Source organism: Tupaia chinensis, unplaced genomic scaffold, assembly GCF_000334495.1.
Source record: "Tupaia chinensis unplaced genomic scaffold, TupChi_1.0 Scaffold000029_1, whole genome shotgun sequence".
Taxonomy (NCBI): Eukaryota; Metazoa; Chordata; class Mammalia; order Scandentia; family Tupaiidae; genus Tupaia; species Tupaia belangeri.
This window is the reverse complement of record NW_006159459.1, coordinates 1,974,105-1,998,461: the sequence shown is the minus strand read 5'-3', so window position 1 is coordinate 1,998,461 and position 24,357 is coordinate 1,974,105. Positions and strand designations below refer to the sequence as shown.

Genomic DNA, 24,357 nt, shown 5'->3' with positions numbered 1-24,357 from the left:
TTGTTCTATCATGTATCAATGCATAAGTTCAATGCATTCTCAACACCTAAATAATAATTTTAGAAGGAACTTGACACACTAACTGGAAAACGTATCAAGAAAAACTAATATACAAGCAAATGCAGGGAAGGAAGAAACATGCAGAAGGCCTTGCCTTGTCAAATACCAAACGACCCACTAAGGCTACAGAAATTGATACCAAACAGGATTATTGCAAGAACAGAGAGGTCAGTCAACAAAATAGAATAGAGGCCAAGGAAAAAAACAATTGAATTTTTGGTCTTTTGTGTAGAATAAAAGTGGCATTTCCTACTTTTCATCAGGACAAGTGTATGTTGGGACAAGCAGCTAGACATTTGAGAGAACAGCCTGAGAACAGCCTATCCCTTGTGTCATGCCTTTACAGGTTCTTCATGTTGCTTTAGGCCTCGGATGGTGACACAAAGCAGGGAGGCTCTACACGTCTTGTAGAATGGCCAAAATCTGGACTGACAAGACCAAATGCTGGTGAGGATATGATGTAATAAGACATTTAATCATTGCTGGTGGGTATATCACCTTACATACTTTTAATTACGTAAAATGAGCAAATCCTTCAGTATTCAGCCTCCATTAGCTGAGTGTAAGTTACTTATAGCAGAAAGAATTCCTAATAAATACAATAACACATATCAGAATTAAGCCTATTCCCCCAAGTTTCTAAGATAGTGCTCTTTATTTTATTTATTTAACTCTATTTATTTATTTATTTTAATTTGACAGAGAGGGGAAGAGAGAGAGAAAAAGAGAGAAAGAGAAAGTGAGACAGCAAGTCATTAGGTCCGGGACTTGAACCGTGGACTGCCATGAGGGAGTCCAATGCCCTTAACCATTACGCCACCTGCTGGTTCAAGATAGTGCTTCTTTATTATTTTTATTTATTTATTTATTTTAGAGGTTTTTGCTATAGGGTACATGTGCTTGCCAGAAAGACGGAGAGAGACAGAGACAGAAAGTGAGAAATCACCCCCCAGGGAGATTGGCCACGCTGCAATCCCTCCTCCTCCATTCTCCTCTTGGGATCTTGGGCACGCACGTACACATGCCCTGCATGAGTTTAAGCCACTAGGTCCAGACTCAAACCACGGTCAACTATGTGGGAGCCCGGTGACGTAGCCTTTACACTAACTGCTGGTCCCAAGATAGTACTTTTAAATTACTGTGTGTGTGTGGTGTGTGTGTGTGTGTTTGGCACCTGTTGAGATTGGTGTATGTTTTTTCTTCAAATTACATACTAATGTGGTAAATCATATGAATAGTTTTTTCCCTAATTACCATTAAAGTCTTAGTTAAATCCAGTTGTTTGTTTACAATACCTTTTTTTGGGATTCAATTTGCTAATATTTAACATAGTTGTTTATCCTTATGTTTGTAAGAATGTCCATTGATTTTTTCTTCTGATTTTGTCCTTGGGGTTATATCAATTTATTTTCATAAAATGAATTGTTCAGTTTCCCATCTTGTCTCTGCTTTGTCAAAACATGAACTACAGGGGACCAGACGGTGGCACAGTGATAAAATGTGATCTCCCGTGAGGATGATCTACATGTAAAGATTTCAGGTTCATGTCCAGAGATCCCCGAGTATGCTGGGCACATTCAGGCTCATGATCTTGACTAGCAGAAGCTGGGTGGAGATTGCGGCACCAAGATCCTACTGAAAGTGCTTTCTCTGTGACTCTTCTGTCCAGCAGAGAGTCACCTGAAGCGTCCACGGAACTATTTGAGACCAAGATCTGAGTTAAGAGGGAGAGGGAGAGGCCATATCAGTGATGCACCTGATAAGTCTCTCTCGTCCTCCATATTCATTAGGACAAAGGAGAAAGGAAAGTTATTTTTAGAAAAAGCTGTTTTTTAGAGAAATCAGGAAAATAAACGTATTTCCTGAACTAGGGTGTTTTCAGTATCGATAAGGGGCGGGGTATGGCTAAATGATGCCAGAGGCTGGACGGAACACCTTGGAATTTGGAGAACACATTTATCAGATCACAAACCCATGTAATAGCCTCCTGTCATTTTGAGGAGGAAGGCATGAGATTAGGTGTTTTCACCCTTTTCCCTAAGCAAGCATTCAAGCTAATCAGCCTCCCATCATTTTTGAGCAGGAAGGCAAGAGGTCAGGCATGTTCACCATTTTCCCTAAAAGTCCCAAGAACTGGGCTCAGCAGGTGGCATGGTGATTAAGGCACTGGACTCCCACATGACTGACCCTCCTGGACTTGGCGGCTTGCTTTCTCACCCCCCATCCCCCCACCCTGTGTTTCTCTGGTCAAATTTAATAATAATAAAATTAAATAAAATAATTCTTTTAAAAAATCCCAGGAACTATATATGTATATCTTACTGAATAATCTTAGATGTAATTTCCCATTTTACTATCTCTTTATGAGACTGCAGCTAGGACCTACAATACATTTTAAAGACTTTTGAGGAGGCCCAGTTATGGTGGTACAACAGGAGTGGGCAATTCTGGGATGGTAGAGCCATATGGAGAACCATGTTAGGTTCCTGTTGACTTGTATGCGCCAGGCATGTGCAAATGTATCCATGATCCCAGCTGCTGGGTGGGCTGGAGGAAGATAACAATGTGTGACCCTTTGAGGCTGCTTGCTTCTTCCCCCTCTCTGTATCTCTCTGATGAAATAAATAAATAAAATATATTAAAAAGTTAAGTTCAGGGGTCAGCAGGTAGTATGGTGGTTAAACACTGGACTCCCATATGGCTAACTGTGGTTTAAGCCCCAGACCCTGCAACCTGAAAATCATGCCAGGCACATGTGCGTGTGTGCCCAACATTCTGAGAAGAGAAGGGATTGCAGTTTGGCCATCCCATCCCTGAGGGGTGATTTCTCACTTTCCCTCTTTATGTATCTCTCTGGTGAGTGCAAAAAAAAAAAAAAAAAAAAAAAAAAACGAAAAAAAGAAAAAAAAGAATTCAGGCATGAACATTTTTGTTTAAAAAAAGACTTTTAATAACATATATATAGAGACAATGGAATATTATTCAGGATTACTACATAATAAAGGATGAAACTCTGTCATTTACAGGATGAACCTGGAGGAAATAATGCCGTGTAAAATAAACTGGGCACTGCGAGACTGATACTACACGTTCTCACTCATTAATGAGATTTGGTCACATAGAGTTGCAGAGTGAAATAGTATACTCCAGAGAATATACTCTCTTTTCCTCCAGAAGAGGAGGGAGGTGATAGGAAGAACTCAATCAACAGATACAAGAGTATAAGGAGATAAGTGAAAAGAATTCTAGAGTACTAATGCACAGATGAGTAACAGTTACAATTCAATGTACATTTTTATAAAGCCAGAATGGGGGCCAGCAAATGGCAGAGTGGTCACATTGCTGGACTCCCATATGGCTGACCATGGTTTGAGTCCCAGACCCTGCAGCTTGAAACACACTGGTGCATGTGTGTGCATGTTCAAGATCCCGGGAGGAGAATAGAGGAGAAGGGATTGCAGCGTGGCCATCCCCCATGGGGTGTGACTTCTTATTTTCCCTCTGACAGTCTCTGTCACTTTCTCTTTCACTCTCTCTCCAGCAAATGCACACTCCCTAAGGCAAAAAATTCTTTAAAAAATAAAGACGGAAGGATTTCAAATGTGCACAACATAAAGTAATAATGAGTGTTTGAGATGGTGGTTATGTTCACTGTTCTGGTTTGATTATTACACACTGTATCAATGGTTTGAAAAACCACACTGTATCCCATAAATATGTAAAACTATTAAATGTCAATTAAAAATTATAATTAAAAACATTTTAAAAAGACTCTTGATGAATTTGCCAAAAGAGTCTAAGAAGTGGACTACACGTATTGGGGCCACACTTGTCTAAGACAAAATTCTAAGTTCTTTTCCATGCAAATAGCATTCTATTTAGAATATTATTTTCTTGGTTCATATTGCCTATTAATGTACTCCTGGAGAGAGTATGTGCTGAAATTCTTGTCAAGAGAATTTACTAAATGAACCTTGAACAAACAGTGCCAAGACAATCCCTTGATGTTTGACAGTCAGAAGCTCATCAAAGCACATATTCTTAGCACTGTACTTGTTCTATAAATAATATCTGAGTTTCTATTATGGGCCTCTGTCCTAATAAATGAAGAGATACAGTTTAGGCTCAGAAAGTCTAATCTACTGGAAGACATAGGGAAAAAAAAACCATCAATCACAGTACAGAATGATAACTGATTTGATGGAAGTGCTGTATTTGCAAAGAGGCTTAGTGTCACAAAAAGGGGTAATGTGGAGAGACATTCGCAAGTAACAAACATTTTTGAATTTGTCAAAACCTTCAAAAGACATTAAAGACTTGGACAATGAGAAAAGAAATAGTGAGTGCAGGTCGTTTATAAGCAAGAGCTAGATCCAAGAGCTGACCAAATCGGGCATTTTATAAAAATAAGTAATGAGTGGGAACCAGCAGTTAGCGTAATGGCTATGTCGCTGGATTCCCACGTAGTCGACCGCGGTTCGTGTCCCGGACCCGGTGGCTTGAAACTCACGCCGGGCGCGTGTGCGTGCGTGCCCAAGATCCCGAGAGGAGAGTGGAGGAGAAGGGATTGCGGCGTGACCATCCCCCCTGGGGGGTGATTTCTCGCTCTCTGTCTCTATGTTTCTCTCTGTCTGTCTGGCGAGCGCACGCGCCCTACAGTGAAAATCTCTCAAAAAAAAAAAGAAAAAGTAATGAGTAAAATATAACAGCTGGAAATGAGATCTTGCTTCTTTCCGTACAAGGGGTCTAGACAAAAGACCTGGGAAACTTCCGGCCTTAAATGTTTCTACTAGAACTTCAGGACCAGAACCCTATTTTTTAATTTTTTGGCACAGGAAAAGAAAATATACCTCTTGGTGTCCACTTCCATCATCTGTTAAATTGAAGAGATTATAATGCTACCTCAAAAAGCTATAGCAAAGACGAAATGATTTTATTGACGTAATGTGTCCAGAGTGGTACCTCGTACTTACTAAGGCTCCTTGCATGTTAGCTCTTATTTGAATTTGTAGATTATTCCCTAACGTGCTAGGTCTGTTGGCAGGTGAGGCAATTCCAAGAGAAATGGCTAGGGAACTGCTTGGTAACAGCTCAGCTACTTGTGGGAAGAGACAGGAACAGCCATTCAAGAGTGACTGAGCCAAGTGAATCACAGCAAATATCCAGCATTCTAAGCAGAGCCACTTTCACTTGGTACACACACACCACGTGTGCACAATGGCACAATATAACCTCACTCATTCTTGTCTCTCTCAACCATTCAAGCAGCTAAACTTCTTCACCAGAATAGCACAAATATCCCAGGCAGCCAGAAAATCCCCTGCTCTGGGAAGCTAAGTTGCAGTCTCCTGAGCCGACTGCCAGGCCAAAGGGGAATCCCGCCCCATTCTTGAAATTTAGTTTCCTTTTCATATTTTGCATCACCCTCATTGTTTTTTCATTGCTCAGTTCATTATGCAATCCCTGATGATGAAATAAAACTAAATTATTTGTAAGTTTTAACTATATGATGGGATTGGCTTTGGGCCCTTTTACTTTTTTTATTTCAGAAACAGGAAGCTTGTACAGAAATCTGGCAATATACACTAGCTAGTGGAGGGAACGCGGCCGATTCTTGCTCAGCAGCTGCTGTGACCATGTTGCCCATTCATTCTCCTCGCAACCTTCGACCAGGCTTAATCCACCCCTGGGAATGGTTGCGAGAGTTAAATGAGTTTGGCTCAGAGAACTGCTTGGCACCAAAAGGGAAAATGAATCAGACTATGTGCAGACTGGCATCTGATTTAGAGAGAGCCAGTCTGGAGCTTCTAGCAGGGAGTCCCGGCAGCAAATGAAGGAGATGCTGGGTGGGCAGCCCTCGTGTGTCCCCCGGCCCGCAGCCTGCTGATAGGGCATTCTGACCATGGTGGGTACAGTGTAGGGTCCTCTGGTTGTGTTTGTTTATGGGAAAAGGAGGAATTGTTAGCAAGTGTGGAAAGGGACCCCACCAAGTGTCCTATTACCAGCTGAATCCTGAGGTGACAGGAGGGAAATTGAGGAAGAAGTCTAGTTAAAGGCTGGAGATAAGACACCCCGGATGTGGGGAAGAGAACAGGAACAGAGAAGAGTCTGAAACCAGGGGCACCAAGATCGTAGCTGCATCCTCTGCCTCGTCACATGAGGTCAGAGCCGGTACGTGGATTCTCTGCCCCACCAGCTCTTGGTTTGTGGTTGTAGAGAAACCCCAGACCAGGCAGAAGCAGCTGCAGGCACCAAGTGAGGGTGAGAGGGAGGCAGCAAGGGAGGATGGGAAGACCTAGTTTCTGATCCCTTACTCTGGGCACAGGCTTTTCCACTGTGGTTGCCAAGTTTCAGGGGACTCTAGGCTGCTCGGCCCAATTTTCTGGTGTAACTAGGAGCTTTCGTGAGATTACTACTCATTTTATAATGTGGAGCGTATTGATTTTGAATCAAGTTCTTTTTTCTCTTCTGTGACCTTGTTACTCCTATTCCCATCCTTTTTCAGTTGACTTTTTACCCCAAATATAATCTGGAGTTACATCATGGCCAGGAAAAATGTGTTTTTCAGTGATTTGAATAGGACTACTAATAAAATAAAAGAGATTAATATTATTATAAACCATGATACTTATTCCCGATTATCCACCCAGACTGAAAAGCTTGCTAATATTATCAACATTGTAGTTCTCAAATGTTTTGGTTTCAGGATCCCTTGATTCTCTTGAAAACTATGGTGATCCCCAAAGAAATTGTGATTGTGTGTTTCTACAATATTTATTGATATTTGTCATATTGGAAATTAAGAATGAGTAAGTTTTAAGTATTTATTTATTCATTTAAAAATAATAAGATACGCATGTATACATGAAATATAACCAGAAGTTGGTTTCTTGGGCTGACCTATAGCGCAGGGGTTAAGCACAGTACATAGGAAGCTGGATCCCGCATGGCTGATTACAGTTCAAATTCTGGTCCCAGTGACCTGAAAAATATGCCAGCATGTGTGCATGCGTGCCCCAAATTCTGATGGAATTGAAAACTGGAGGAAAAATGATAGTGATGTGACCATGCCTTATTGGGGGATGTTCTCTCTCTCTCTCTTTCTGACAAACACAAATGCCCTCTGGCAATAGAATTAAAAGACTTCAAAAGTTAGTTTCATGAAAAATTAGAAAATGTAATTGAAAACATTTCATTCATAATTACAACAATAATGAAGCATAAAATACATTGGAATAAATCTCAGAAAGAATGTCTGAAACATATAATCAAGCCAATAATAAAATTTGATTCAAAGGCATTTGTAGAATAGCCCAATAAAATGGGAATATTCAACAGTTATCTTCATGAAATGCTTAGTATGTATCATTAAACATCTGGTAATTAAAAACCAGTAGCTTTCCTTATAGAGTGCTCCATAAATGAGTGTGTGTCTCTCAGCTGAAAGGAACAACAGCCTTGTCCTGGCCTGGATGGCCTCCTATTGCAGAGTCCCATTCTCTCCTAGGAATGCTCGCCACCTTTCACATGCTTAAAGGTTTCTTCTTCACTTACAGCAATGCCAAGTGGGAGAAGTTGCCTAACCTTCATTGATGATCAAGGTACAGAAATAAAAAAATTAGTCTCAATTTAAGAGATAAAAATTTATGTAACACTTTTTAATGGTTCTGGTTATCTTTAAATTCAATGATAGCCCATACTACATCCAAGAAGCTGAGAAATAGCTACTTCATCCTAAAACAAGTACAATACTACACCAATTGAAAAACCAACTCTTTGGGAGCCATGAGAGGTAAGGATACAGAGCAAACTGTAGCCCCAGGAACAAAGAGACAAACAGGTGACTATGGGAAATGGTTGCATACACTCTGAAGACACTATGCCAAGTAAATGGGAGCCACACGGGAGGCCTGGGTAAGATCCCTAGTCTAATTTCAGGGCCAGGCGTGATGGAATGTACATGTAATTCGAGCAACTTAAGGAGGCTGAGGCAGGAGGATGGCAAGGCCAGTCTGGGTAACATAGGGAGACTTGCCTAAAAAAGGAAAATAAAAGGGCCAGCATGTGGCATGGTGGTTAAGGCCGCTGGACTCCCACATGGCTGATCATGGTTCAAGTCCCAGACCTGGCAGTTTATTTTCTCATTTTCTCCTTTCTCTCTCTCTCTCTCTTTGTCCCTCTGATCAAATTAAAATAAATAAATAGATAAATAAAATTCAATAAAAAGTAATAATTCTTTAAAAAATGAAAATAAAAAAGAACCGGGCATCGTGGCGTGCACTGTAGTCTCGTCTCAACTGGACGGCTAAGGCAGAAAGGAAGATCATGATATAACAAGACAAAACAAGGAACAACGATAAAAACACTAATTTTTGTATGTTATATTACTTTCATATTATTTAAGTTTATTTATTTTAAATAGTTTTGAGTAGAAAATTTTGGGTTTTCTATACCTAAGATCACGTCACTACAAAGAGAGACAATTTTCTTTCTGAATCTAAATGTTTGGATGCTTTTTGATGCTTTTGTCTATTTTTTAAATTTCTTTTATTTTTTGTCTTAGTTGCTCTGCCTAGGACTTTTAGTACAATATAAAATAGAATTGGTATAAATGGGCATGCTTGTCTTATTCATGCTCTTAGAGGAAACATTTTCAGCTTTCATCATCGACAGTGATGTCAGCTGTGGCTTTGTCATGTATGACCTTTGTTATGCTGAGGAACGTTGTTTCTGTACTTGAGAGTTTTTATTATCATGAAAAGATGCTAAATTTTGTCCAATCCTTTTTATGCATCTATCAAAATAATCATGTGATGTTAATCTTTCATTTTGTTAATGTGATATATCTTACTATTCACTAATTTATTGTTATTATTATTTTGCCAGAGGGCTCATGCATTTGGTAGAGAGAGATTGAGAGGGAAAGTAAGATACGTCCTCCCCACTCGTGCCCCTCCCACCCTGGAGAATGGTCACACTGTAATCCCTTCTCTGTTTCTCTCTCCCTCTGGGATGTTGGGCATGCACACACATTCAAGCAGCCAGGTCTAGGACTTGAACTACACTGTCAGCTATATGGCATCCAGCTGCCTTAACCACCACACCATGGCATGGTGCTGATATGTCACATTTGTTGATTTGTGTACTTTGCACCATCCTTGCATCCGAGGGGTAAATATCCTAGAATGATGTGAGATCCTTTCAATATGCTGTTGAATTTGGTTTGTTAGTAAAATTTGTTGAGGATTTTTGCACCTCTGTTCACTGGGTGTATTGGCCAGCATTTTTCTGTTCACACCATGTCCTGGTATGATTTTGGTATCAGGGTAATGTTGGTCTCATATGATGAATTTAAAAGTGTTTTCTCCTCTTCAATTTGTTGGACAAGTTAGAGAGAGATTGGTATTAATTCTTCTTTAAATGTTTTGTAGAATTTCTCAGTGAAGCCATCTAATCCGAAAATGTATTCTTTCTTGGGAGACTTCTGATAATTGATTCAATCTCCTTCTCATGTGTCTGTTTACATTTTTCTATTTCTTAATTAGATAGTCTTTCTAGGTTATGTTACTAAATATCCACTTTTTCTTGGTTATTCAATGTGTTAGTATATAATTGTTCATAGTTGTCACTTATGATTGTAATGTGTCCTCTTCAGTTCTAATTTTATTGTCTTCTTTCTCTTTTTCAGCTAATACAGCTAAAGGTTTATCCATTTTGTTCATCTTTCAAAAAACAGCTCTTAGTTTCATTGATCATTTCTGTTGTTTTTCTTGTCACTGTTTCATTTATTTCTGCTCTGATTATTATTTCCTTCCCTCTTAACTTTGGACTTAGTTTGACCTTCTACTATTTCCTGAGGTGTAAAGTTAGGTTGTTTATTTGAGATCTTTCTTTTTTCTTATGTTGCTATTTATTACAGTGAATTTCTCTGTTAAAACTGGTTTTGGTGCATTCTTAAGTTTGTTATATTGTGTTTCCATTTTTGTTTGTCTCCAGGTATTTTTTTTTCCTTTATGATTTCTTTTCTGACTTATTTTTCAGGAGGATGTTTTAAAATTACACGTATTTGTGAATTTTCTAGTTTTCCTTCTGTTCTTGATTTCTAGTTTCATATCATTGCTGTCAGAAACAATACTAATACTACATATGGGATGGGCAGGTGGCATGGTGGTTAAATGTGCCGGATTCCCACATGGCTGACTGTGGTTCAAGTCCTGAACCTGGTGGCTTGCTGTCTCACTTTCTCTCTCCCTTTCTCTCTTTCTGACTCTGTCCCTCTCTGGCCAAATTTAAATAAATAAGTAAATAAATGGATAAATAAAGTTAAATAAAATAATTTTAGGAAAAGAAATAGTACTATATATGATTTCAATATTCTTAATTTGTTAAGACATGTTTTATGGCCTAATCTATACTCTATCCTGGAGAATGTTCTATTTCAGGAGAATGCAAATTCTTTTGCTTTTGGATGAAATGTTCTGTAAATCTATATTAAGTCCATTTGGTTTAAAGTGTAACTTAAATCCAATACTGCCTTATTTTCTGTCTGAATGTCTGTTCATTGTTGATAGTGAGGTATTGACATCCCCTAACACTATTGCATTGCTGTGCATTTATACCTGAAGATCTGTTAGTATATGCTTTATGTATTTGGTGCTCTGATGTTTGGTGCATATATGTATTGTATAATAGTTATATACTCTTTTTAAAAAGTTATAAGTCCTAGGGATGGCAGGTGGCATGGTAGTTAATGGCTGTGGACTCCCACATGGACTAACATAGTTCAAGTCCCAGACCTCGTGGCTTGCTTCCTCATTTTTCCCTTTTCTCTTTCTCTCTGGTCAAATTTAAATACCAATAATAAATAATTAAATAACTAATTCTTTAAAAAAGTTAAGATTCCTTTGGGCTGGCAGGTGGCATAGTGGTTTAGGGCACTGGACTCCCACATGGCTGACTGCCGTTCAAGTCCTGGACCTGGCAGCTTGCTTTCTCACTTTCTCTCTCTTCCTCTTTTTGTCTCTGTCCCTCTCTGGTCAAATTTAAATAAATAAGTAAATAAATGGATAAATAAAGTTAAATAAAATAATCCTTTTAAAAAATTAAGATTCCTGCCTTACAAACAATTACTGTATTTTTTTGTGGGGTATCATATGGTTTCTCAAAGTGAGCATATATGGTTTAATAATCAAATGAAGGATACAGATATATTCAACTTCTACAATATTGAACATTACATAATGTTATACACATTTGATTACAGTTCTGTTTTTTTAAGTATATATTGAGTCGTCAGCAATGTGCTTACTCATGTTGCCCTTTGTTGACATGCATGTGTACTTTCATTATTTTCTCCCAAACCCCCAACCTTGAAGCTTCTGTTATCTTTCATTACTCTCTCTACTTTTATGCCATCGAGTATTTTAGTTTCCACCCCAGAATATGGACCTTTATCTTTCATAGCCTAGCTTATTTCACTTAGCATTATATCTTTGACCACTTTGTGTCGAAGGGTTTCATTGTTCTTTATGACTAAATAGTGTTCCCTTGTGTATATGTGCCATTTTCTTAACCCATTCATCAGTTGTTGGGTGGTTAGAGTGACTGCATGTCTTAACTATTGTGAATAATGCTGCAATAAATGGGGATATGCAAGCGTTCCTCCAGTTAAATCATTTCCTATCCTTTGGGTAAATATCTAAGACTAGAATTACTGGATGATGTGGAGTTCTATTTTTAGGTTTTTAAAAAACTTCTATACTGCTTTCTCCAGTGGCTGTGCTAATTTATATTCCCATCAGCAGTGTTTCCTTTTCTCCACAACCTCTCCAGCATGTCTTATTCTTTATTTTTTGTTTTCTTTCTTCTTTTTTCTTTTTTAAAATCATAGCCATTCTGATTTGGTTTAGGTGATAACTTTGGTTTTCATTTGCATTGCCTTTATGACAATAGATACTGAAAATTTTTCATAACCTTTTAGCTATTTGATTGTTTTCCTTGGAGAATTGTCTGTTCAGATCAATTTCTCATTTTTTCCCTTGATTATTAGATTTTAGTGGGTTATCAAGTTCCTTATATAGTTTGGTTAGCAATTCTTTATCTGAAGTATAGTATGCAAATATTTTCTCCAATTCTTTGGGTTGTCTCTTTACTCTGTTATTGTTTTCATTGCTGTGCAGAAGCTTTTTAGCTTGATACAATCCAACTTATTTATTTTTTAGTTTTGTGACCCATGCTTTACAGGTTTTATTTTTAAAAACTTTGCTTACTCCAATATCTTGAATGTTCCTCCTGCATTTTCCTTGGATAGCTATGTAGTTTTGGCCTTTATATTAAATATTTCAATCATTTTGAGTTAATTTTTACAAGTGGTGAGAAAAGGGGGGTCTATATTGACAGTATTGAGGAGTACTGGTAAGGAATATTGTAAAGATTTTTAAAATATTTTGCCATGATTATAATGGGTATCCATTTGGAGAAGACATATTATCTGTTCTCATGACATATTATCTAGCATATATACTATTAATGTTCTTATTAATGGTATCAAAACTTTTAATGTTTTTCCAATTTAGTGGATATGCAGTGATATTTTCCTAATTTCCGATACTGAGTTTCTCATGTTTAATGGTTATTTGAAGTCTCTCTCTAATGAAGTGTCTATTGAAAATTTTGTCTATTTTTTCCTTTCTACTGACTTGTAAGAGTTCTCTTTATAATCTGCATATTAGAATTCTCTTGTTTTAGGATGTTGCGAATATTTTCTATAAATCTATGGCTTGCATTTTCTTAATAGCATTATTAATTTAAGAAAAATACTTAGGTTATTACAGTCTAATCAACCATATTTTCTTAATAGTTACATTTTGTGTCTTGTTTAAGAAATGTTTCTTTACATTGAACTCATGATAACATGCTCTTATGCTATTTTCTAAAAGTTTCAAGTTTTGCCTTTTCTATTTAGATTTATAATCCTTATGGAAATTTTTTGTATGGTGTGACATAAGTTCAATTTCATTCTTTACATAGGATTATACATTGATCTTTTTTTAAAAAGCATTATTTTCTTTGCTTTACAATGTCACTTTTTCTCCCATAATTCATGTACATATATTCATAGATCTGGTTTTGAATTTCCTTCTCTGTTCTATCAGTCTCACTGTCTATCTCTGCACACTACATTCTTCATTATGAGTCTTGATATTTAGTAGAGCAATCTTTCCCATCCTATTCTTCAAGAATGTTATTCTTGGTCTTTGACATTTTTATGTCAATTTTAGCATGAGAATGTCAAGCCAACACACAGCTTTTTTGTTGTTGGCTTTTATGTTTTGTTGTTGTTGTTGTTATTGTGGTTTTTGGTAAATTAATTGAATTTATACATTTATGAGGAAAGATATTTTACCTTTACAATAGTGAGTCTTCTAGATCATATATATTTTTCAATCTCTCCATTTATTTAGATCTTCATTAATTTTTCTCAATTACAGGTTGTGGTTTTTTTGTGTAGCAGTCTTAAACTTTTTTCTCTAATTTATTCACAAGTAGTTGATTTTTAAAATACTATTGTGAGTGTTGTAATTTTTAAAATGTAATTTGCTAATTTTTGTTACTAGTATAAAGGAAATTATTTTTTTAAGAGAGGATTTTGCTATAGGGTGTGTGTTCACTGGAGAGAAAGAGAGAGACAGAAAGTAAGAAATCACTTTCTTGATCCCACTTTGAGGTGTGGGATGGCCACACCTCAACCCCTTCTCCTTCATTCTCCTCTTGGGATTTTGGGCACACACACACATGCCTGGAATGAGTTTTAAGCCACTGGGTCCAGGACTCAAACTGAACTATCTGCTAGTCCTGGAAATGATTTATTTTTAAAATTTATCTTGGGTTCAGTGATCTTGCTAAATGCATTTTTAAAATTTAATAGTTTATAGATTCTTTTGTATTTTGTATGTACATGATCACGTCATATGAAGATAAAAAGAAAACTGACAAATTCAGCAAGAGATCTGAACACACCCTTTTTGAAGAAAATATCCAAATGGTCAATAGACATATGAAAAAATACTGACACTTATTAATAACGTAAATTAAAACTATAGTGAGATATCACTATACAACAGTAGAATGAGAAATTTAAAAGACTAATAATGAAAGTTGTCAACAGTGTGATACAATTGGAACTCTTAATAAATTGATAGTGAAAATGTAGAGTGATACACACAAATATAGGTATCTGTTCAATCTACTGAATTTGAGCCTGTATGTTCTATAACTTTGTTACTTTACTCTAGGCATGTATCCAATAGAAGTAAGTACAAATGTGCAGGAAAAGATACAGACAAGAGTTTTCATAGTAGGATTAAATACAATACCTCCATTTGTCCAAATCAATAAATATTCATGAATAGTAAAAAGGATAAAACATTATGGAATATTTATCAATTGAATATGATACATTAATGCAAATTAATAAACTGTAATTACACAGAACATACATGAGTATGTACAGATGAGCTGTTGAGTGAAAAACATTTATGTGAAGTTCAAAAACAGGCAGAATGTAGAGTGTTAAAAGGCAGTGTATTAGTAATACTGAAGGATGCTAGTAGTGATGATGAAGAAGGGAGAAAATAATGATCAGGAGGTGTAATGGTCTGAATATTTGAGTCCCCTCTGAATTAATGTGTTGAGCCTAAATCTCCAGTGTGGTAGTGGTAAGAGGTGAAGCCTTTAGGAGGGGATTAGGTAATGAGAGTGGAGCCCTCACAAACTGGACGAGTGCCTTTGTAACGGACTGGATGGAGCTTGTTTGGCCCTTCTAACATATGGGACTGCACTGAGAAGGCACCTTCAACGAAGCAAAGGAGCAAGTCCTCTCTGGACACTGAATCTCCTGGCTCCTTGATCCTGGATGTCCAAGCTGCCAGAACTATGTGAAATAAATGCTTGTTGTTTATAATGCTTGTTTATAGCTTATAAACATGCTATAACATGTTTTGTTATAGCAGCTTGAAGGGACTAAAATAGGAGGGGATGGAGGAGAGGGTTCTGTTGTGGTAGTAACATTCATCTCTTCACTTAGTTCATGATTTTAAAGGCATGCAAATTGTTTTATTTGATAATAATTTGTCAAGTTGTACCCTGAAGATTTGTGCATCATTTACTATGTATATGATTGTTTAATAAACTTTTTAAAAAGGAGAAATGAGGAATTTTCTGCTTATGAACTTCTCAGTAATACTTCATCTTGTCTAATATATGATCCTTTGATAGCGACACTTTTCCTCAAAAAATACTTGAAGAGATGAAGAGGAGAAGACAAATGGAATTTTTATTTCTAGACACATGGTTGTTCTAAATAGAAAACTGTATTTAAGAAAAGGAGAAATAATTGCTGGTTCCTGAGATTTATAGCAAAGCAGTTTCAAATTCAAATGATGAGTTAAAATGACCAGAAACATCATTCAAATTTTCCTTTCTAAATGTCACTCTTTCTCTTCAAACAAACAAACAAACAAACAAACAAACAAACCTCATTAGCCACAAGGAACTGTATAGGAACTGGAAGTAGTTTGTATACAGAGTTGGTAGGAAAAGATGCACAAAAACAATCTCTACAAAATGGTCAAGTGGAAAATGGCTTCAAATGACAGTAGGAAAGATGACAGGATGACAGGAAAGGACTTAGGCATTAATCCTTGAAATGGAGATATGTATTAGGGTGGTCTAAGAACTTGATTTCCTTGCGAGATATTTAAATACATTTTCCTGGTTATTTTGGTAAAACTCTAATAAAATAAGGAACATGAAGTTAAATTTTTTTTTTTCTTTAGTTTTAGTTTTGCTGTAGGGTGCATGTGCTCACCAGAAAGAGACACAGAAAGACAAAGAGACTGAAAGCGAGAACTGACCTCCAGGGAGGATGGCCACACCACAGTCCCTTCTTCTCCAGTCTCTTTGGGATTTGAGGCATCTGTAAACATGCACCCAGGATGATTTTTAAGCCACTGGGTCCTGAATTTGAACCATGCAGTTGGTCATGTGGGATCCAGCACCTTAACCTTTGTGTCACCTGCTGGGCCCGTGAAAGTAACATTTTAAATAGTGTCTTATGAAGGAAGAAACTTTAAACCACTCCTAGGTAGATATCTGCTCTGATTATTACTAGATCCTCAAGAGAAGGGGCAGAGGAGACATTTTATTAAGACAACTGGAAGGGAAGTGTTAGGAAACACCTCATGAACCCACTAGCAGAGAGGAGAAGGAAGACAATGATAAGAAACCAGAGGGGGAAAATCCCTTTTTTCTTATTCTGAAACCATCCCTTTCCTCCATTTCCATAGCTACAGCCTTTATTGTGAACCTCCACAGGCATTAAAGCCTCTGGGAAGGAATGCTCCCTGCCTCTCCCTGCTCCAGTTCACTGATATCATTTCTGCCTATTGCTCTGCTCAAGGCAAAATTCCAGTCCCTTCTCTGCCCAAAGACCTCTTGAATAAAGTGTGTACACTACACTCTGGCACTGAAGACTTTCCACAATACAGATTTTCCACCCTTAGTTCACTTGATTCATTGTCTCTCCACAATTTGAAACTTCTTGTATTTGTTTCTTGCAAACCTGCCCATTCTCCTGCCTCTGTTCATGCTGGTCCTTCCATCTATAGTGGTACTGTCCCTCATGGGAGCCCTCAACCACACGTGGATAGTGAGTACTTGATATGTGATTAGTTCAAATTGTCTGTACTGTAAAAGACATATCGTAGTTTGAAATCATATTTAAAAAGCAACTATCCCATTAATAATTTTATACTGATTACATGTTATAATTGTAACTTTGGATAGGTTATGCTAAATGAAACACACTATTAAAATCAACCTTAACAGTTACTCTGTATGCATTTAATGTGGCTACGAGAACTTTTTAAGTTGCATTTGGCTCCTATTATATTTCTATGGAACAGCCCTGATCTTGAATGCCTTCCATTGTGTCACCTATGGTGATCACATCACTTCTTCCTTTCTTTCTTTCTTTTTTTTTTTTTTTTTTTTTTTTTTTTTTGAGAGGTTTTTGCTATAGGGCATGTGCACTCACCAGACAGAGAGAGACAGACAGACAGAAAACAAGAAATCACCACCCGGGAGGATGACCACGCCACAATCCCTTCTCCTCCATTCTCCTCTCAGGATCTTGGACACACATGCAAATGCGCCTGGTGTGAGTTTAAGCCACTGGGTCTGGGATTCAAACTGTGGTCAACTACATGGGAGTCCAGCGACATAGCCATTACGCTAACTGTTGGTCCCACACCACACCACGTCTTTAGGCATACTACTTGCATTAAGAGTGATGAATGCCTTCTTATCTTCCCTCCCAGCTATAATTTCTTTTTCCTCTGAGAGTCACCATCACTATCATGGTCAATACCACGTACTTGTCTGAAGGTAATGGCTGTGATCTGCTTGGTATGTGATTTACAGGAAAGAGCACAAGTATAAATACAGTCTTCTCATGTAATGAGCTGTGTGTGTCTCAGCACACTACTTAGTCTCTCTGAGCCTCAGTTCCCTCCTCTATAAAATGGGAATGATAATAACCCATCTCAAATGTTTACTGTTAGAATTCATCAGAGAAGGGCACATAGGAAGTGTTCAGTAGATGGTAACTAATATTACTACTACACTGCCAACCCTGCCATTTTATCCCATTCGATTATGAACTCTCTGACAGTTATTTCAGTATGGAGTAGCAGAGGTCACTGGAGGCGGGCAGGGTGAGGAGGGCCTCTGTGGCACCTGGGGAGGAGGTGCCATAGAGGCCCTCTGTAGGAGCTTGCAGGTGCTCCTGGAGGGCCAGGTCCCAGTGACCAGCCTCCTTGCCCTGTCTTCCTTCCCCTTGGGTAGAATGGGCTAGATCTAGGTTGACTGATCAGTGAAGCTTTTTGTTTTGACGTTTGTGCTATGAGCTGAATAACTCCTAGATAATCCAAGGACGCTTTTAAAATGGAAGAAATTCAGAGAAATACTTCATCATTGATATAATTAGATATTTACAAGCGAAATAGCTGAGGGATGATTTTAAAAACTCACTGTTTCTGGGCCAGCAGTTGGCATGGTGGTTAAAGAGCTTGATTCCACATGGCCAACTCCATAGTTTGATACGTGAACCTTGAGACTTGAAAACGATGGTGAGCGCATGCACACACATGGCCAAAATCCCTAAAGGAGAATGGAGGAGAGGAGACTGTGGTGTGGCCATCCCCCGGAGGGATGATCTCTCTCTCTCTCTCTCTCTCTCTCTCTCTGTCTCCCTTTGACAGTGCACAAGCCCTATGGCAAAAATGTAAAAGAAAACAAAAACAAAAGCAAAAATCATTGTTTCTAAAACCGAAACAAAGGCTGGGGTTCTGCTGTAAGTTAGCATACAAAGCCCAGAGAATAAAACCCACAGAAGAGGCAGAATAACCAGAAAAGGTGGGGATTGTTCATTTTTTGTTTTCAGTGTAGATTAGTTTATTATAAAAGAATGCTTGTTCGCTGATGGAACTAGAAAACCACACAAAGATAAAAGGGAAAAAAATACCCTTTAGCTTCATAAGGCAAACAAGGACACTACTAAAATGTCAGCAATTTTCTTTCATTAATTTTTTTCTCTCCATGTTTTTACATAACTTTTCTACATGTACTATTTTATGTCTTGCTTTTTGATACAAACTGGTGTTTTTTGACTTTTTTTTCTAATGACACAAATAATATGTATGTTAGTTATAGAATGTTTAAAATCTGAATACAACAAAAGAAAGGTGAGAGTTCAGTAGCATTTATTGAGTTCCTCAGACAAATAAAGGGCACTTAATTACAAAGATACTCAATAATTCTATCTCCCAGCTATCTTGTCCTCACCGGGGAAAACTTAAATACAAACAGCCCTAAAGGCTACAAAGTGAAAAGGGAAACTTCTTTCTTCCTTGCTGCATTCTCACCCCTGTCAGCATTATCTCCTACAGCAACTCTATTAATAGAGGAGAGAACATGCCCTGGGGAAAAGAACATCATAGGATATATCACCATTAAAATATATAGCTTTCTATTGATTAATAAAACAAATAATGCCGTACCCATTATTATATGTACTGCTCTTTTCATTAGATAGATCTGTGGTCTAGATCCATACCAGCTAATCTTTCTTTCTTTCTTTCTCTCTTTCTTTTTTTTTTTTTGAAGAGATTTTTTGTTATAAGGTGCATGCGCTCACCAGACAGACAGAGACAGAGAGACAGAAAGTGAGAAATCACCCCCCAGGGGGGATGGCCACGCCACAATCCCTTCTCCTCCATTCTCCTCTTGGGATCTTGGGCACGCACGCACAAGTGCCCGGCATGAGTTTTAAGCCACCAGGTCCAGGATACGAATCACGGTCAACTACATGGGAGACTAGCGACATAGCCATTACGCTAACTGCTGCACACCAGCTAATCTTTCTTTGAATGACTACAGACTGTTTTTTGTAGCCTGTACTACACTGCTATTTAACCAGCTTTCTGCTGATGGGTATTTGTCTTTTTACTACGCAGTTCTACAATGTTCATTACATTGCGTATGTGTATATCACACACACACACACACACACACACGTGTGCACGCGCCCTCACTTCAGCAGAGTAAACTAGGTAACTGCCTAGCCATGGCACTGCAGGGTAAAAAGACAATTTCATTGCTTGAAATTTTGAATTTTGAAATGCCTTGCATATGTCTACATGGTCTTTTTCTGTGAGCTGGTTTGGGCACAGCGGGCTCAGGCCAATCACACCACTAACATGGTGGCTGAAGGCATCAACAGCAAGGATTCTAACTAAGCAGGTAGATACTCTGGCATTTTTTTCTGATCTAACCTCAATAATTATGCAGCTTTGTTTCCACTGTGGACGTCTACACAGATTCCAGAAAAGGAGACAGAGAACCCCCATCATGATGGGTCGAATCAAAGTCATATTACAGATTGTCATGTGACGTGGGACCTATTCCATCTATTTTTGAAAAACAACCCCACTCTCCAAAGGGTTTGCCTAAATTTATACTTTCATTGAGAGACATTAGAATACCCACTTTCCCATGCTTCTTCCAAATCTGATTGGTGGGAAATGGCTACCTTATTACTAGTTCGATTTACATTTCTGTTTTTCTCTTTTCTCTCTCTCCCTTTATTTTCCTTCAGCTTTTGCAATAGGGTGCATGCGCTTGCTTGAGGGAGACAGAGAGAGAGAGATGGAAAGTGAGAAATCACCCCTTTCCTGGGAGGACTGGCCATGCCACAATCCCTTGTCTTCATTCTCTGCTTGGGATTTTTTTGGGCAAACGCACACGTGCCCAGTATAATTTTCAACCTCCTGGTTCCAGACTCAAACCACGAAGTTGGCCATGTGGGATACAGTGGTTTAGCCACTATGCCATCAGCTGGCACTGATTGACATTTCTTAAACAGTAACATTGAGTAGAGTTTCATATCTTTATTTTACCCTTAGATTTCTTTTCCTGGCCTCTGGCTATTTATAAACTTTTCTATTGGATTGTTATTCATTTTAGGATTTTTTTAAGTGAAGAAACTTATCCATATTTTATTATGCATTGTCAATATTTTGACACCACTCTTCTTTTGAAAATTTTTTTGCAATATTGAAACTTATTATTTTTATAGTGATTTATCAATATTTTCTATTATAGTTTATTTTTTTTAACTTGCTAGAAATACGTGCTCTCACCAGAGACAGAGTGAAACAGGGCAAGTGAGAAAGTACTCTCCATGAAGCATTGTCACTCTGCAGTCTCTTCTCTCCGGATTTTGGGCATGCACACATACCCACCTGGTATGTCTTTTAGTCATCTGGTCTAGGACTTGAAAAGGCCATCTGGGATTCGGCCATCTTAACTACCATGCCACCAGTTAACCCTAGTTTCTAGTAAGGGTCTCTCTTACTCCAATATTATTATTATTATTTTAGAAAGATTTTTGCTATAGGGCACATGCACTTGCCAGAGATACAAAGAGAGACAGAGAGACAGAAAGTGAGAAATCACCCACCAGGGGGATGGCCATGCCGCAATCCTTTCTCCTCCTTTTTCCTCTCAGGATTTTGGGCACGCATGCACATGTGCCCAGTGTGAGTTTTTATTTATTTATTTATATTTATTTATACCAGAAAGGGGGGGGGAGAGAGAGCAAGCCACCAGGCCCAGGTCTTGAACCATGGTTGACCATGTGAGAGTCCAACACCCTCAACCACCATGCCACCTGCTGGCCGCACCCCAGCGTGAGTTTTAAGCTGCCGGATCCAGGACTCACACTGTGGTTGACCGTGTGGGAGTCCAGCACTGTAACCACTACACCATTTGCTGGCCTCACTCAACTATTATTTTAATACAGTACATTTTTTTAATCGATTGGCCATTTGACTTCATAATCTTCTCTGTATAATGTTATACTGACAATATAATATTAAATCATCCCCTGGGACCAACATTTGGCATAATGGCTATGTCGCTGGACTTCTATGTAGTCAACTGCGGTTCAAGTCTGGGACCCGGTGGCTTAAACTCACACCAGGCACGTGTGCGTGCGTGCCCAAGATCCCGAGAGGAGAATGGAGGAGAAGGGATTGTGGCGTGGTCATCCCCCCTGGGGGGTGATTTCTTGCTTTCTGTGTCTCTGTCTCTCTCTATCTTTCTGGCGAGTGCACGTGCCCTATAGCAAAAACGTCTCAAAAGAAATATTGAATCATCCTCACTTTCCTGGAAATACCTCCTTTTGGTCAATATATACTACTTTTATGCACTGCTGTAATTTACTTGCTCCTATTTTCTCCCATACTGAAGCTTTTCTCCAATGCCAGATTTGTCAAAACTTCTCACTTCTTGTGATTGTATTAAGCAAAATTTAGAACTTTTTCTTTTATTTTCAGTTTTCTACGTATATTATTTCTGAGCTTTTCCAATATTGACTTATGTTGTTCACTGGAATTCCTTAATATTCTTAAAGTCTTTTGGTCACAATATGTTATGTTTTTTATTTGCGTTCATGTATTTCTTGGACATTTTCATTATTCTTCATTATTCTACTCCTCGTTCTCTTTTTTTCCTAATAATAACTTCGTATGAGATTTCACCTCAATATTTTCTGCTCAGTTTTTTAATATTTATTTTATATTCATTCACTGAACATGATCACAGCATACAAAATGCAATTTTGCATCCAGAATACACTGTACAGTTTTAAAGGAACTTAATTTTTGTGAACTTCTACTTGTGGGTCACAGTGGTGTTTCTCACGTCACAGAGCTCCCCCTACTGTTGCTTTTGTAAAGTGTTCAGTAACATGGCATCTTGCTTTCAGACTTGTCTACCAGCACTCTGGTCCAGTGTTCTCTTCTCTTATTTCTGTTGATTCTATCCTGCTCAAATTTGATTCCACCTATAGCAGAGGAAGAGCCTCAGAGTAAATCCTTGTCCCAAAAGGAAAGCATAGCTTATTGGGTTGAATAACCCCAGGTTATTTCAGGGTCTCTCAGAACTTACTGAGGCCCCTCACACTCACCTGCTACCGCACTGAATAAAATCCCTTCCAGCTGCTGCTATTTGATTGCCTTTTGACTGAATACTTCATGACTATTTTGGGGTTCTTGAGTTCTCAGGTCCTTTGCTTTCCTTTGCTTTGTCCCAGGTACTCCCCCACCCTCCTTTGCTTTGATAATTCACTGAAACCTCACAAAACAATAGAAATCTTTGCAATTTGTGTATATTTTCCCCTAATATAGGTACATAACATAAACTAGTTAGGAACTTAGACAAAAAAGCTTAGAAACTACAGTACTAATATTTTACATGACATAGGAAAACTGAAAGGGAGAACTGAAAGTGGGAAATTCCTTTCGATAGAGGGAGGACCAGCCTGTATAAATAGCCCATGCCCATGGAGGAAGGACATTCGCACTGCAGACCTGTGAAGACGTTGCTCTGGTGCCCAGGTAGTCGACAACACTGCTCCTGTTTTCATCATGTTCTACAGAAGCATCCTCCAAATCGCTCTCCTGTTGTGCCTCTCCACCACCACTCTTTCTCTGAGCTACAACATGCTTCGATTCCAACTAAGTGGCAGCAGTTTGGCGTGTAAGAAGTTCCTACAGCAGTTGGGTGGCGTACCTGAAGACTGCCTCAAGGACCGTATGAGCTTCGAGGTCCCTGAGGAAATTCAACGACCACAGCAGTTCCAGAAAGAGAACGCTACATTGGTCATCCATGAGATGCTCCAGAACATCTTTGGTGTTTTCAGAAGAAATTTCTCTAGCACTGGCTGGAATGATACCATTGTAGAGCACCTCCTTGCTCAACTCTTTTGGCAGATGGACCACTTGGAAACCATGCTGGAAGAAAAGCTAGAGGAGGAAAACGTCACCTGGGGAAACAGCATGAGCGTCATGCACCTGAAGAGCTATTATTTGAGGATTACACAATACCTGAAGGCCAAGGAGTACAGCAGCTGTGCCTGGACGATAGTCCGAGTGGAAATCCTCAGGAACTTTTTGTTCATTAACAGACTTATAGACTACCTCCGAGACTGAAGATCTCCGGGCTTGTGTCTCAGGGACCAGGCAATTTCAAGCCCTTTCTTCCACTAACAGAGACTCCTCCTTAAGGACTGATAGCAAATGCACTGCATTTGAAAGGACAATAGAAAACTTTACAATTTTTTAAATTAATTTATGAATTAAGTTATTTTGTTTCTACTTTTATAAAATGTAAACCTTGTAAATAAATTATTTGTGATATAAAAGTCAATATGGCAATTTTCATTTCAACTTGATGTATGTAATCACTCATATTTAAAAACAGCTCTCTGTTAGCAAGTACCTCCAAAGGTGTATAGTTTGTGGTCTCCACCTTTGAAAAAATTAAAATTCAAGGAAACCACATGGAATATACAAGATAAGAGATGATAAGGGAACCTGAACCTTACAGGGAAATCAATGTGGCATGAACTGCTATGGGACTCAAAGGAAAAAGGCGGGCAAGTGGCTCTGGAACTAGACCCTGGGTTGCCCACTCCTCCTACCTGTGGTTCAGGTTCTCTGGGCTGGTCATCAGGGTAGCCAGAGGAAATGCATTTCTTGTGTTCACCCTAATCCCTTCCCTGGTTTCTGGGGCATGCTGTGCCTGTGGCAGGATTTTCAGCTATCTGTGTACCCCCAAGCTTGAGAGAGAGAAGTCCCAGGCACTTCCATGACACTATTAAGTCAGAGTCCCTTT

At 38.5% G+C, this 24,357-nt stretch overlaps 1 protein-coding gene across 1 annotated transcript; it reads left to right on the top strand.

The window, feature by feature from the left end:
- The first annotated feature begins 23,108 nt into the window (after positions 1 to 23,108).
- On the top strand, positions 23,109 to 23,672 carry IFNB1 (interferon beta 1). The gene has a single exon (XM_006140329.1). It carries the CDS (start codon positions 23,109 to 23,111, stop codon positions 23,670 to 23,672), a length of 564 nt encoding a protein of 187 aa, XP_006140391.1.
- The last annotated feature ends 685 nt before the right edge of the window (positions 23,673 to 24,357 follow it).

Excerpts from the sequence above, each read along its gene's own strand:
- IFNB1 (XM_006140329.1), top strand. The coding sequence starts at position 23,109 with ATGTTCTACAGAAGCATCCTCCAAATCGCTCTCCTGTTGTGCCTCTCC.